The sequence below is a fragment of the Dipodomys ordii genome, unplaced genomic scaffold (assembly GCF_000151885.1).
Source record: "Dipodomys ordii isolate 6190 unplaced genomic scaffold, Dord_2.0 Scaffold96, whole genome shotgun sequence".
Classification (NCBI taxonomy): domain Eukaryota; kingdom Metazoa; phylum Chordata; class Mammalia; order Rodentia; family Heteromyidae; genus Dipodomys; species Dipodomys ordii.
The window spans coordinates 7,718,360-7,732,191 of record NW_012267312.1 but is presented as its reverse complement, the minus strand read 5'-3'; the positions used below and the strand labels follow the sequence as shown (position 1 = coordinate 7,732,191).

General features: G+C 43.2%; 1 protein-coding gene across 1 annotated transcript in view; it reads left to right on the top strand.

The window, feature by feature from the left end:
- The first annotated feature begins 10,284 nt into the window (after positions 1-10,284).
- Positions 10,285-13,832, top strand: part of Med14 (mediator complex subunit 14) — a 108,044-nt gene continuing 104,496 nt past the window's right edge. Inside the window, 1 exon segment of the mRNA XM_013026762.1 lies at positions 10,285-10,582. Within this exon segment, the coding sequence (XP_012882216.1) occupies positions 10,368-10,582 (215 nt within the window). The 5' untranslated portion in view covers positions 10,285-10,367.

Genomic DNA, 13,832 nt, shown 5'->3' with positions numbered 1-13,832 from the left:
ATTAAAATCAGTAGAAGGCATTCTTATCTTTTAACTATAATAATGAAGGCTATTATTTAAACTCGTTTATATTTTCCAAAGCTTATTAAATTTTTCCTTTCTTGCTGTTGAATAATAGGAGTGGAGGTGATGGAGCATGTGAGAATAAGTAAGGGGGGAGGGTTGAGTAAATTTGATTAAAGTAGTATATATATTTGTGTGAAATACCATGCTGAAATCCCTTTGAAAAATGAGCATTATACTACAAAAAAATGGCAGGAATTAAAATAGATCCTGGAGGGAGGGGAACTAGTGTGTGTGTGGGGAGAGATAAATATAGAGGGTAAAGGAGGGTGAACATGAATACTTTATTATAAATACAATACCTTATTACGTGTATGAAAATGGAACAAGAAGCCTGCTGGGATTGGTTTAGGAAGGGGAGGATGATGAGAAAGTGAAAAGTCTGATAAGATACATTGTATACATAAATGGATGTGCCAGAAAGAAACTTCTTTGTAAAAGACTGGTGCTAATAAAAGATAGAAACATTTTTTCCTTTTCCCTCAAACGTTCAGGATTATCAGTATTAAGTATTCTAAGAATACTATGTACTTGACAGAATAGAGACTGGCACTTCACATCTGCCATTCTGCTCTGACAATCTCCAGTCACTTCTGTTCTTTTTGTGTATGTGCTGATTGTGGTTCCTGGAAACCCTAATATGCTTTTTTTTTTAAAGATTTTTTTATTAGCAAATATTTGTTCAAGGAGGGTTTTAGTATGGCATTTCCACACATTTATATAATGTATCCTAATCAAACATTCTCTCTTCTCTTACTTTCCCTTAGTGTGTGTGTGTGTGTGTGTGTGTGTGTGTGTGTGTGTGTGTGTGTGTGTGTGTCCTGGGGCTTGGACTCAGGGACTGGGTGCTGTCTCTGAGCATTTTTGCTCAAGGCTCCACTTCAGGCTTTTTGGTATTAATTGGAAATAAGAGTCTCATGCTTGGTCTGGTTTTGACCCACAATCCCCAGATCTCAGTCTCCTAAGTAGATAGGATTATAGGCATGACTCATCAATGCCCAATTTATCCTTTCTTATTCTTTTTTTTTTTTTTGGGTCCAGTCGTGGGGCTTGAACTCTGGGCCTGGGCACTGTCCCTCAGCTCTTCAGCTCAAGGCTAGTGCTCTACCACTTGAGCCACAGCGCCACTTCTGGCTTTTTTTCTTTTTGCTTATGTGGTGCTGAGGAATCGAACCCAGGGCCTTGAGCATGCAAGGCAAGCACCTTACCACTGAGCCACCTTCCCAGCCCCCTTTCTTATTCTTAAAACATTTCAACTGGTTCCATTGTTCTACTTGCACATGAACATAAGGTCCCGTATTCATCATCAATCACAGTCTCTATTCTCCTTCCTCTGGCTGGTACTTTCCCCCTACAGAACCTGTTTTACTTTCCAGTCATTCTTTTTATTTAGTGTATATTAAACATATCAAGGGTTTTCCACCATGGTATTTCATACATGCTCATATTATAATCAGAATAACCTGCTCTATTGCTCTCTCTCTCCACCTTCTACCCCCTATTGTTTAACAGTTTTTAGGGAGATTTCTTTTTTTTTGGTTGGTCGTGGGGCTTGAACTCTGGGCCTGGGCGCTGTCCCTCAGCTCTTCAGCTCAAGGCGAGCACTCTACCACTTGAGCTACAGCGCCACTTCCAGTTTTCTGGTGGTTTATTGGAGATAGGAGTCTCACTGTCTCTCTTGCCCAGGCTGGCTTTTGAACTGCGATCCTCAGATCTCAGCCTCCTGAGTAGGTAGGATTACAGGCGTGAGCCACCAGCGCCTGGCTTCAGGGAGATTTCTTATGCCATCTGCATACATAAATGCAATGCATTTCAATGTGGCTCTATTGTAAGGTAGCAGTTAGGCAACAGAGGTAGGTGACGGCAGCCTTTGGCTTTTGTTGCCAGTTGCTAATTGTTGGGTTTGGAAGGTCAATGGTACAAGGCTAATAAGGAGTTGGTGAGCCAGGTACTGGTGGCTCACATCTGTAATCCTAGTTACTCAGGAGACTGAGATCTGAAGATTGCGGTTCAAAGCCGGGCTGGACAGGAAAGTCTGTGAGACTCTTATCTCCAGTTAACCCCCCAAAAGTCAGAAGTGGTGCTGTGGCTCAAGTGGAAGAGTGCTAGCCTTGAGCAAAAAAGCTCAGGGACAGCACTCAGGTGGAGTCCAAGCCCCAAGACAGGCACATAATGATAATAATAATGACTGCTGCTGCTGAGTTGGTGAAATGCAGGAACACTAGCACACCCTTATAGTCCCTTCTTGATTAATGTTAGAGGAAGGACATTAGTTGTAGAGAGTTCTACCATATTGCCCCATCCCCAAGAGCATTCACCTATCTGAGTAGAGGTGGGGGATGGCTGAGTAAAGGCAGAAATGGTGGTCGTGGAGAGAGAAATAACCCTGACATTGGGAGAAGTGAGGGGGAATTACAAGGCCCATTTAATGTTTTCTTTGTTTGCTAGACACAGCCCATGCGAAACTCATGTGGCGTAGCAAAATGTCTTGTTCACCCACCTGAGTCAGGCAGCCAGTGCAATGGGCAATATGGCCATGCTGCAGGATTTATCATATCCACCCTCACCTGATGAACATAGCCAGAGCTCAATTAATTTGCTATGGCTGAAATACCCTGAGAACAGCAGCACTAGGCAGCCAAGTCTGACACCCTCACAATAGCAGGACTGCTTATCTGGACATCCCCTCTCATCCTCTTCCTCCTGTAGGCACCAAGCTAAACTTATTTCAATCTACCTAACAGAATTAAAAGCTGAAAGCTCTGGGCTCTGGGTTTTTCAGCTGAGTGCAACTCACTGTGCATGGAGTGAGCTATCATGCAGACACCTCTGTTGTTAGCTGAGTTGAGACTTGTTCTGATCTTGTCTCCTTTCAAAGCCAGTGGATGGTAGGTTTACTCCTTGCCCTCCAGAGGTTGGGGGTTTCCCTAAAAAAGACAGAACAAGGTAGGGTGAGATTTTCATCTCCTAAGAGAGAATTCAATAGTTGGCTTCTAAATAGATCCTTCTCTGTTTGGTTTCTAATTGTACCCCTCCCCCCTTTTCTTCTTCCATTACTTACTCACTGAGCATCACTTATTTACAAGATATTGAATTTTAGCATAGCTATAAAAATTTCAAGATGACAATTTTTCTGTGTGAGGGGTTTGGGATATGGACACAGGGCACTGTAGCTTGCTTGGTTGCTTGGCTGGTGCTCTACCACTTAAGCTACATCTCCAGCTCTGGTTTTTTTTTCCTGCATATTTTTAATAGAATCTCAGACTTTTCTGCCCAGGCAGGCTGTGAATTGCTATCCTCTGTATCTGAGCTTCCTGAGTAGTTTACGATTAAGGTATAAGCCACCAGTGCAGGGCCTGAGCATTATTATTATTATTAATTTAATTTTTTTGTGCCAGCCCTGGGGCTTGAACTCAGGGCCTGGGTTCTATCCTTGAGCTTTTTTTGCTCAAGGATAGTGCCTGACTACTTGAATCACAGCTCTACTTATGGCTTTTTTGGTGGATAGTTGGAGATGAGTCTCATGGAGGGGCTGGGAAGTTGGCTCAGTGGTAGAGCACTTGCCTTGCATGCCTGAGGCCCTGGGTTCAATTCCTCAGCACCACATAAGCAAAAAGAAAAAAAAAGCCGGAAGTGGTGCTGGGCTCAAGTGGTAGAGCGCTAGCCTTGAGCTGAAGGACAGTGCCCAGGCCCAGAGTTCAGGTCCCACAACCGGACCCCCCCCCAAAAAAAAAAAAAAAGAGTTTCATGGACTTTCCTGCCTATGCTGATTTCAAACTGCAATCCTCAAATCTCAGCCTCCTAAGTAGCTAAGATTACAGGTGTGGCCACCAGTGCCTGGCTCCACTTTTTCTTTTAATTTTTTATTATATTCTCAAACACAGAATAGACACAGTCTATTCTTACGTTGGGCTTAATAATTGTCAATATTCTGTCAATATTGTTTCACTTATCTTCTTCAACACTTTTTTCTTGAATTACTTTAAATGAACCTCTTTTTTTTTTGCCAGTCCCAGGGCTTGAACTCTGGGCCTGGGCACTGTCCTTGAGCTTCTTTTGCTCAAGGATAGCATTCTACCACTTGAGCTGCAGTGCCACTCCTGGCTTTTTTCTATGTATGTGGTACTGAGGAATGTAACCCAGGGCTTCATGCATGTGAGGCAAGCACTCTACCACTAAGCCACATTCCCAAATGCAAATCAATCTTTTTTTTTTTTTGGGTCCGGTCGTGGGACCTGAACTCTGGGCCTGGGCGCTGTCCCTCAGCTCTTCAGCTCAAGTCTAGTGCTCTACCACTTGAGCCACAGCGCTACTTCCGGCTTTTTTCTTTTTGCTTATGTGGTGCTGAGGAATTGAACCCAGGGCCTCATGCGTGCAAGGCAAGCGCTTTACCACTGAGCCACCTTCCCAGCCCCGCAAATCAATCAATCTTTCTTTTTTGCCAGTATTGGAGTCTGGATGCTGTCCCATAGCTATTCTGCTTAAGGCTGGTCCTCCTACCACTTGAGCTACAGATCCACTTCTGGCTTTTTAGTGGTTAGTTGGCAATAAGAGTCTCATGGACTTACCTGCCTGGGCCGGCTTCAAATTGGAAACCTCAGCTTGTGGAGTAGCTAGGATTATGCGCACCAGCCACCAGAGCCCATCACAAGTCAATCTTAATCCTATAAAAGTTAATGTAGTATAAGTAGAATTAAAACACATAAATGAAAGAGTAAACTTGTCTCATTCACTCATCACAGCCAATGGCTAGATACTATGTTAGGTACTAGGGATATCAAAGGTAGTCACACAAAGGTATGAGAAGATAGAAAGCTAATAATTTATTAGATGAATAAATACAAGATTTATTGTTCCTACATTGATCATGATAGTAAAAGTTAATAGCTAGGCACTGGTAGCTCAGGCTTGTGATCCTTCCTTCTGAGGAAGCTGAGATCTGAGGTTCAAGGTTTGAAGCCAGCCTATGCAGGAGAGTCTATGGGACTCATATCCAATTAACCACCAAAAAGCCAGAAATGGAGCTGTGGTTCAAGTGGTAGAGTACTAGCTTTGAGCACAAAAGTTCAAGGACAGTACCCAAGCCTTGAGTTCAAGCTCCAGGAATGGCATGCACACATAAAAGAGTTAACATTTACAAATTATAGTCTTAAGTCTTTCTCAAATGCTAGTTCTTTTATTCTTCATGATTATTCTCTGAAGTAAATCTGTAATAATCCATAGCTGAGGAAACTGAGACCCAGAGAAGTGAAGTAACTTGCTGGAGAGTGACAGTAGGTGGTAGAGGAAAGATTTGAATGTAAGCATTCTGATTTCATAGGCTGTGCTCTAAGGAAAAAAATTTAATATTGTGGTAATAATGTAATATGCTCAAACTATTTCATTTCCTTTCTAAGCACAAAAGAAATACATTTTTCCCAGTTGTATGACTAATTCTAGCTAATGGAATATCTATCTATCTATCTATCTATCTATCTATCTATCTATCTGTCTATCTGTCTATCTATCTTGCCTTCATAGGCTATGCATTTGCATGAGGGAAAAAATCTCATTCTGAGGTGCTAGGGTTATTACTAATCTCTCAATTCTCCCCTATATTGGTTCAAAATTAGGAGAATTAATTTGGAGTGCCTTTCATCTTATCCTCTTGTTCACTGTCATAGCTTTAGAAATAATTCACCGTTTATTCATAAAACACAAGATTCCATCAGGAATAACCTGACTTAGACAAAATCCCATCCTACTTATATTTCATAAAGACACCTTCCTGCAAATGAGGGATTTTGTTGGTACCAATTATGACACAGCCCTTTGTGCAAATGAGAAAATGTTTCGATCATGGCCCAGTCCTTCATGCAAATGAGACATAATGCTTGGACCAATCATGGTGTAGTTCTCCATGCAAATAAGGGATATTTTCATTAATCAAGGCTCAGCTCTCCACACAAATGAGGAAATGTGTTTGTACCAATCATGGCATAGGCTTTAACGCAAAGGATTCTGCTTGGCTACCAGAAGTTGTCCCCATAGCCAGGCCTGAGTAAAAATGAGCACTAGAGTTCACCCAGGCTTATGATGGTAAAAAGACCTGCACAAGATGTTTAAAATAGTTATAGCTGAAATTCCCATGACTGGCAAAAAAAAAAGTCTGTGAGATTCTCTGGGGCTGGGAAGGTGGCTCAGTGGTAGAGTGCTTGCCTCATATGCATGAAGCCCTGGGTTCAATTCTTCAGTACCACATAGGCAGAAAAAGCCAGAAGTGGTGCTTTGGGGCTCAAGTGGTAGGGCGCTATCCTTGAGCTGAAGAGCTGAAGAACAGTGCCCAGGCCCAGAGTTCAGCCCCCCCCCCACAACAACAACAACAACAACAAGCATTGAAATAGTCTCAGCTGAAATAGTGCCTTCTGGAGCCAGAGTTGTGCTTCAGCAGCAAGTAGCTGCAGTAGCAGTGCAGTTTCCTCAAGGCACTCATAGAATATTCAAAGCAACTGCAATGAGGACAGTATGGGGGCTGCCAAAAAGGGGGGGCTGCTTGGTTCACAGTCCTCCTCTCAAGGCAGCCCACCATAAGGGAAAGACAGGCAAAAGGCTTGTTCTTGATAGTTTAAATCATTCCCAGAAAACATTAAAAGGATTATATACATTAAAGATTTAAGAAGAGTTCAATACAGAATCAATAATTCTAATAGTATTTAACAGTACTTAATAGTATTTAGCAATGCTTAACTGTACTCCACTTATGCTTCAGTGAACTAGGGAGAGAGTCACCAACTCTGTCTCATCTGACACAAAGGACAGGGGAGAGAGAATGACACATATTAGATCCAGTGTAGTGAGGGGGAAATGTCAGGAGACTGGGGTAAATGGAAAAGTAGATAAAGGCCATTCTGCTTATTGCTTTAGAGACCACAGTAGAAAGTATGGATTTCATTCCAAATGCAAAGCTATTAAAGTGTTTTTTTTTTGTAGGATGGTCAGACTGTGCCCACAATATTGTGAGTTCCTTCCCTCAACTTCAGTATGAATATAATGTAGTTACTTCTTACCCTATTTTGGAGGAAATGATTGTAATATGTTACAAAAAGAAAAAAAGAATACTTTTCAATTCCTTTTTTACCTTTTTATGTCAGAGCAGCAGTAATATATTCAAAATGAAAATAATATGTAGCCCAATTTCATTTTCCATAAAAAAGGAAATGCCTCCTTTCCCCCTCCTCATTCATGTTTTGCAATTTGCTGTTACTTTTGTTAAAGTATGACTGACTTAATAAAAGATTGGAGGTATTTAGGTCAATTTAAGAGCTAAGGAAATATTACAGCAGTTTTGCTGAAACTGAGATGTGATGGAGACTCAGAATGAAAATAAACTTCAATGAAACATGTCACAAATACAAAAGAAATAGCCCAATTCCACCTAATATAAAATTTTTGATCTCTATGTAAATTAAAGCTACAATGAAATCAGGTGTGGTGACTCATGCCTGTATCTCTATCATTCAGAGAGGCTGGAAGACTGAAATTTGAGGCCATCCCAAGTTACACAGCAAGTTCTACATGAGCCTAGGCTACACATTAATATCCTGTCTCAAAACCAACACTAAAATAATTATAATGATGATGATAATAGAAGCAGTACTAGTAGATATCATGTATAACTGTTCAAATGGGTATTTCAGAAGGGAAAAAGAAAATAAATATTGATGAAGATGTAGGATAAAACAAACTCTCAAGCATGGATGGTGACAACTGTAGATTAGTACAACTTTGGCAAAACAGAAATGGAGGTCTCTAAAGGGACATCTGGATATGTATGGAAAAGAAATCAGTATGCCAGAGATGTCTGCACTCCTATTTGTAACAATATTGACAATTGCCAGGATACTGAAACAGTGTAAGTTCCCTGGCCAGACATGGCACATACATGTTTCTCTGGCTGAAGCAGGAGGAACTTGAGTTCCAGACCTTATGTTCCAACATAAGGAGAACACCTTGTGTTGAAAAGAAACAAGTAAAAGCTATTATTATTATTATTAGTGCGTGTGCATGCACGCCGGCCTGGGTGCCATCCCTGAGCTTCCCCCTACCCCCTAAAGACTTAATGCTCTACTATTAGAGGCAGGGCTCTCCATTGGCTTTTTGGTGGTTAATTGGAGATTAAGACTCTCATAGATTTACTTTCCTGCCTAGGCTGGCTTCAAACTGTGGTCCTCAGATCTCAGCTTCTTCAGTAGCTAGGATTACAGGTTTGAGACATCGGTAACTGGGAGTTATTATTCTGGTCAGTGGAATTTTTTGTGGGGCTTGAACTCAGGGTCTGGGCGTTGTCCCTGAGCTTTTTCCACTCAAGGCTAGCACTCTACCACTTTGAGTTACAGCACCACTTCTGGTTTTCTGGTGGCTAATTGGAGGTAAGAGTCTCAAGGGGACTTTCCTGCCCGGGCTGGCATTGAACTGCTGTCCTCAGACGTGAGGCTCCTGAGTAGCTAGGATTACAGGCGTGAGCCACTGGCGCCTGGCTGGGGGAAGTTTCTTTTTCTGTTAACGAACATTTGGATATTTATAACATTATTTCCTGCCTATAAAAAATTACCAATACAGCCAGATGGCTGAAGGCAGCCCAGGAGAAACAGCCATATCTGTCTGTCTGTCACGTATCAAAAGATTTCGTTGGCAGGACATTCCTAACCTTAGCTCTAACTGAACCAGAGTAGTATTTTGCAACATTAAGGGTAAAATAGAATAGATCTTCCACTTTAGATGAGACTTCAAAGAGATGATTAAAATTGTAACAATGAAGCTTGTTTGGGTTGGTTTGAGAAGAGGTGGGAGAGAATAAAGGCCCAGTGGCAGACCGAGGAGAGTGATCAATATGCAAAATGTAGATATGTCAAAGCGAAATCCTTTGTACAAATCGTTGATGCTAAAAAAGGGAAAGGGTCGCGATTGCACTTAACAGTAAATTTTTACGTGAGTTGCACGTTAGAACCACTTGGGAAACTTTCAAAAATCCCCAAGCCCAGACCTCACACCAGACCAATGATTACATCAGGATGTTCAGGGGATGGTACCCATCAGGCTGAAGTATTTTTTGTTAAAAAAAAAAAAAAGCCACTAGGCGATTCCAAAGCGCAGCCAAGGCTGAAAAACAGCCGCAAAATACTAAGCGTGAATTTTGAAGCAAGGGAAGGAGGGAGGGAGTGGGAAGGGAGTGGCAATAGCTGAACTGAAAGTCCTGGCTTTCAAAGGTAGGGCAGGGACAAAACCCTAGAGCTCGTGGCAGAGGATTTAAGGGCTGGCCAGATAGGATTTGAGTGACATTAACGAGCTCAGCGTAGGTTCTACTCTGTGAAAATTAGATTATTTTGCTAAGCGGCGCCGTCCCCATCCCCAGTCTTATAAGCTCAAACATTTTCCCACAGCTGCAAAAAAAAAAAAAAAAAAAGAAAAGAAAAAGAAAGGGCAAGGCCACATTCGAGACGCAGCACGCCACGAACGCCGGTGGGCGGGCCAAGGGGCGTGACCGGGGCGTGGCCAGTACGAGCGCGAGGCCGGTGCAATTTCTTCACGCTACAAGAAACACAACTCACGAACTTCTAGGGAGAGCCTCTTCAGCCGTCTAAGGGACTCACTTAGGAAGCGAAGACGGTCTCTCCACAGGATATTGGTGGTCTTTAAGACGTTAGAGGTTAGAGGGAGGGGGGGCGAGCCTAAGGCGCCAGGCAAATGCTAACGTCCGTCAAGACGCGGCCTATTCTGCCGTCACCCCCGCTTCCGGCTCTGCTGGCTCCCCTTTTCCGTTTTCCCGCCCACGTTCCAGCTCCGCCCTACTCCCACGCGCCCGCCTTCCTTGTAAAGGCTTCGACGCAGGGCTGCGGGGGTAGCCATTGCCGGTTACTTTCGGCAGGCTGCTCGCACGTTCCTCTTCCGTTCTTTCCTGACAACTTCCGTTTTGAGCCGTCAACATGGATGCTGCAGCTGCCTGGTGAAATTGTTACTGAGCAGACTCCGGAGTTGCAGATTGTCTGCAGTGGCCGCCCTGCCACCCCGCCCTCTTTGCCTTTCCCCCGCCCCTCATCCCCTCCCCCATCCCCCTCACTCCTCCCGCTCGCGTCCCTAGGGCCGGCGGGCTTCTCACTACATGGGGGCGGGCCTCCACGGTCCGAGTACTGTTTCCTGTTCGCCGGTGGCTCGGCGGTAGGCAGAGGCCACCGTTGCCCGCGCCCGCTCCGGCGCGGTGACCGAGTACCTCAGAGGCTCCAGGGCCGCATCGTGGGTCGTTGCGCCAAGCCTGGCCCTGCCCTGCCATGGCCCCTGTGCAACTGGAGAACCACCAGCTGGTCCCGCCTGGAGGCGGCGGCGGTGGCAGTGGCGGCCCCGCTTCTGCCCCAGCACCACCTCCTCCAGGAGCTGCTGTGGCGGCGGCAGCTGCGGCTGCGGCTAGCCCTGGCTACCGACTGAGCACTCTGATCGAATTTCTGCTGCACCGGGCCTACTCGGAGCTCATGGTGTTGACAGACTTGTAAGTGCCGCGAACCCATGCCTGGTCCCCAGCCTCCCCCACCTTCCCGCCCAACCGGGTAAGACGGGTGCTTGCTCCTCCCTCGCCCGTCGTTTTCTCCGCTCCGCTGCTAAGCCTAGCATTTGAGGTGGGGTTCAGGGGACATGGAAGGGAAGCTTTGTATTGAGGATGGGTCTATCTGACAGACCCGCTAATTTGCTTCTTAATACACTTTCATTGAAGATTGTCTTTCGGATTTTTGTCCCGAGTTCCCACACAACTCTATTGACTCTTGGCTGAGTTCAAGAATAGAGCTCGGAATTTGGGAATACATAATATGGAACTGCGGGGGAAAAATCCCAAAGACGGGAAATTTTAACAGTCTCTTGACGATACAGTTTAAAGATAGGTTCTAATGGTTTCTTATGATTCGAACGCAGGAGATTGTTTAAAATAATCCAACAGTTTAAATGCCAAGTATATATATTTTTTTTCTGCAACGTTTGAAAGTGAAGTTCTCACGGATTTAGTGAAAGTAAAATATTTTTGTATCTACTCTGCTGTTGTTATTTCAAGCACATAGTTATCTAGAAATGCCTCAGGGCACCATTAGGGTGTTAATCCCTACGGAGTAGACTTAGAATACACTAATGACTGGCTGCCCGAAGGATAGGTACACGAAAATTTTGGAGCTCTGTTTTCAATCTTTTACCCCAGGTTTACAAAAAGTCACGATTAGTTTTTGTCTAGGTTAGTTTTTCTTTGTTGTAAGATTTCAGGTCATAGCTTTCAAATGAAGAACATCAGTATTCACATAGTAAGCTGAAATACTGCGTGGTAATTTGTTCCTAGAGACTTAAAATACGTGCTTGCACATGACTAAAAGAATTACAGTAGGTTCCATTTGTAAAACCTTGCCACTTAGTTTTGTTGTCCTGTGACTTCGTTGAAAAGGATAGAGATAGTTAAAGGTGTTTAAAATAGGTTTCATGGTTAGATATTATTTTACTAATATATTTGCACTGCTTATTGGAAGATTTTATTTTTTAAAAAAGCATTCTTGAGGAAGTTTCACGTAGGGGAAGGTCCTGGCCTAATATATAGTTCCTGGATTTGTTTTTCCATATAGGATTGTAGAAATTCTTGAATTGTGTTTTACTATTTTAAGGGCTTGGTTTATCTTTTATTGCTGTAGAATAAGTATATAGTTAGAGTCTCACACCCTTGTAAGATGAAAATTCATAAATATATTCTCCAATTTCAGTAAAAGGGTAACCTGGTATGGTGACACAATCTTAGCACTCAATTGAGGCAGGAAGATCATGATGCCAGCATGGCCTACATAGCAAGTTCAAGCCCAGCTGGAGCTACATAGTAAGATCTTGTCTCAAAAGACAGCAAACATTAAATGGATATTTCAATAATATCAAGTCCAGTCCAAACTCCTAATTCTGTTTGACTCCTTCTATCTCCCTCCCCCCACCAAAAAAAAACCAAAACCAAAAACAACAAAGCCCCTTTTCTATCACTGAATACTAACTATCTTCATTCTTCTTGTTGTTCAGGCCAAAAATTTTAGAGTAATTCCTGGCTCCTCTTTCTTCAAATTCTACAACCAGTGTACTTCAGCAAGTCCTGTCATATCTGACTTTAGATTCTTACCACAAGTCCTGTCATATCTGACTTTAGATTATTACCACGATTAGTTTTAGTCCTGTCATATCTGACTTTAGATTATTACCACTTCTCAACATTTCTATCAAGTGTTGGTCCAAGCCACTTTGTCCTTAACCTGTGTTTCGGAATATTCTGCTCATCTGTATTTTTACTGACCTTGCTTGTTGCTCTACTACGCTTTCTTGTCCATGAAAGAACCAGGGTGAGCCTTTTAAAACTTCTTTGCTCAGAACCTTTCAGTCATTCTCTATCTTACTTAAAGTCTTTATTTTAGTGCCAGTCCTGGAGCTTGAACTGAGGGCTGGGGCCCTGTCCCTGAGCTTTTTTTTTTTCTCAGTGCTTACCACTTGAGCAACAGCTCCAATTCCAACTTTTTGGTGCTTAATTGGAGATAAGAGATTCCTAGGCTTTCCTGCTGGAGTTGGCTTCGAATCTTGATCCTCAGACCTCAGTAGCTTAGAATTACAGGCTTGAGCCACTGATGTCTGGCATTTAGTCTTTATAATCACCTATATATAGAATGACCATAAAATTTATCATCCAACCCAGGACTCTTGCTATTAATAATAATGACCAGTGAACTGGGGATGAAGCTCAGTAGTAAAGCAATTGTCTAGCACATACCTGGGTGGGTGCATCCATCCTCAACCATGGGTTGGGAAGGTGGCCCAGTGGTAGAGCACTTGCCTTGCATGCATGAGGCCCTGGGCTCGGTTCCTCAGCACCACATATGCAAAAAGAAAAAAGCCAGAAGTGGCACTGTGGCTCAAGTGGTAGAGCGCTAGCCTTGAGCTGAAGAGCTGAGGGACAGCGCCCAGGCCAAGAGTTCAGGCCCCACGACCGGACCCTCCCCCCCCAAAAAAAAAAATGTCAGAACAACAAGGATAAAACAGTACTATTTTGTGCAAACCAGGATGTGGGCACTTTTACTTTCAAGGGCTTATATGGGCTGTCTTCTCACCATTGACTCTTTAATTTATGTCCTAATTAATGCTTGTTTCTTGCTTGTTTTGTTCCAGCTAAACTAGCCATCTTAATATTTCCCCATACACTCCCAAATTGGAGCCTTTGCTCTTACCCCAGAAATCTCACTTCTTTTAGGTCTTAGTACATATAAAACTTAGCAGAAAGACTTTCCCTAACCACCTGTATAATAGCACTCTGCCCCTTTATGCTTCTTCTTAGTGCTTTGTTTTTCTCTGTAACACTTACCTGATATTAGCTCCATAAGGACAGGGAATTTGATTTGTTTGCTGCTTTCCCCATGGCTTGAAACAGTGCCTGGCACATACTCAGGCCTTAACTAAGTATTTAGTGAATTTACTGCACAGGTGAGTGAATTTTGAAAATTCTCATAATAAACCATGCCAGTCCTGGGGCTTGAACTCTGGGCCTGGGTGCTGTCCCTGAGCATATTTTGCTCAAGGCAAGCACTCTATCACTTGAGCCACAGTGCTACTTCCAGCTTTTTTGAGTAGTTTATTGGAGATAAGAATCTCATGGGCATAGGTTGCTCACACCTATAATCCTAGCTACTCAGAAGGCTGAGATCTGAGGATTGAAGTTCAAAGTCCCTGAGACTCTTTTTTTTTTT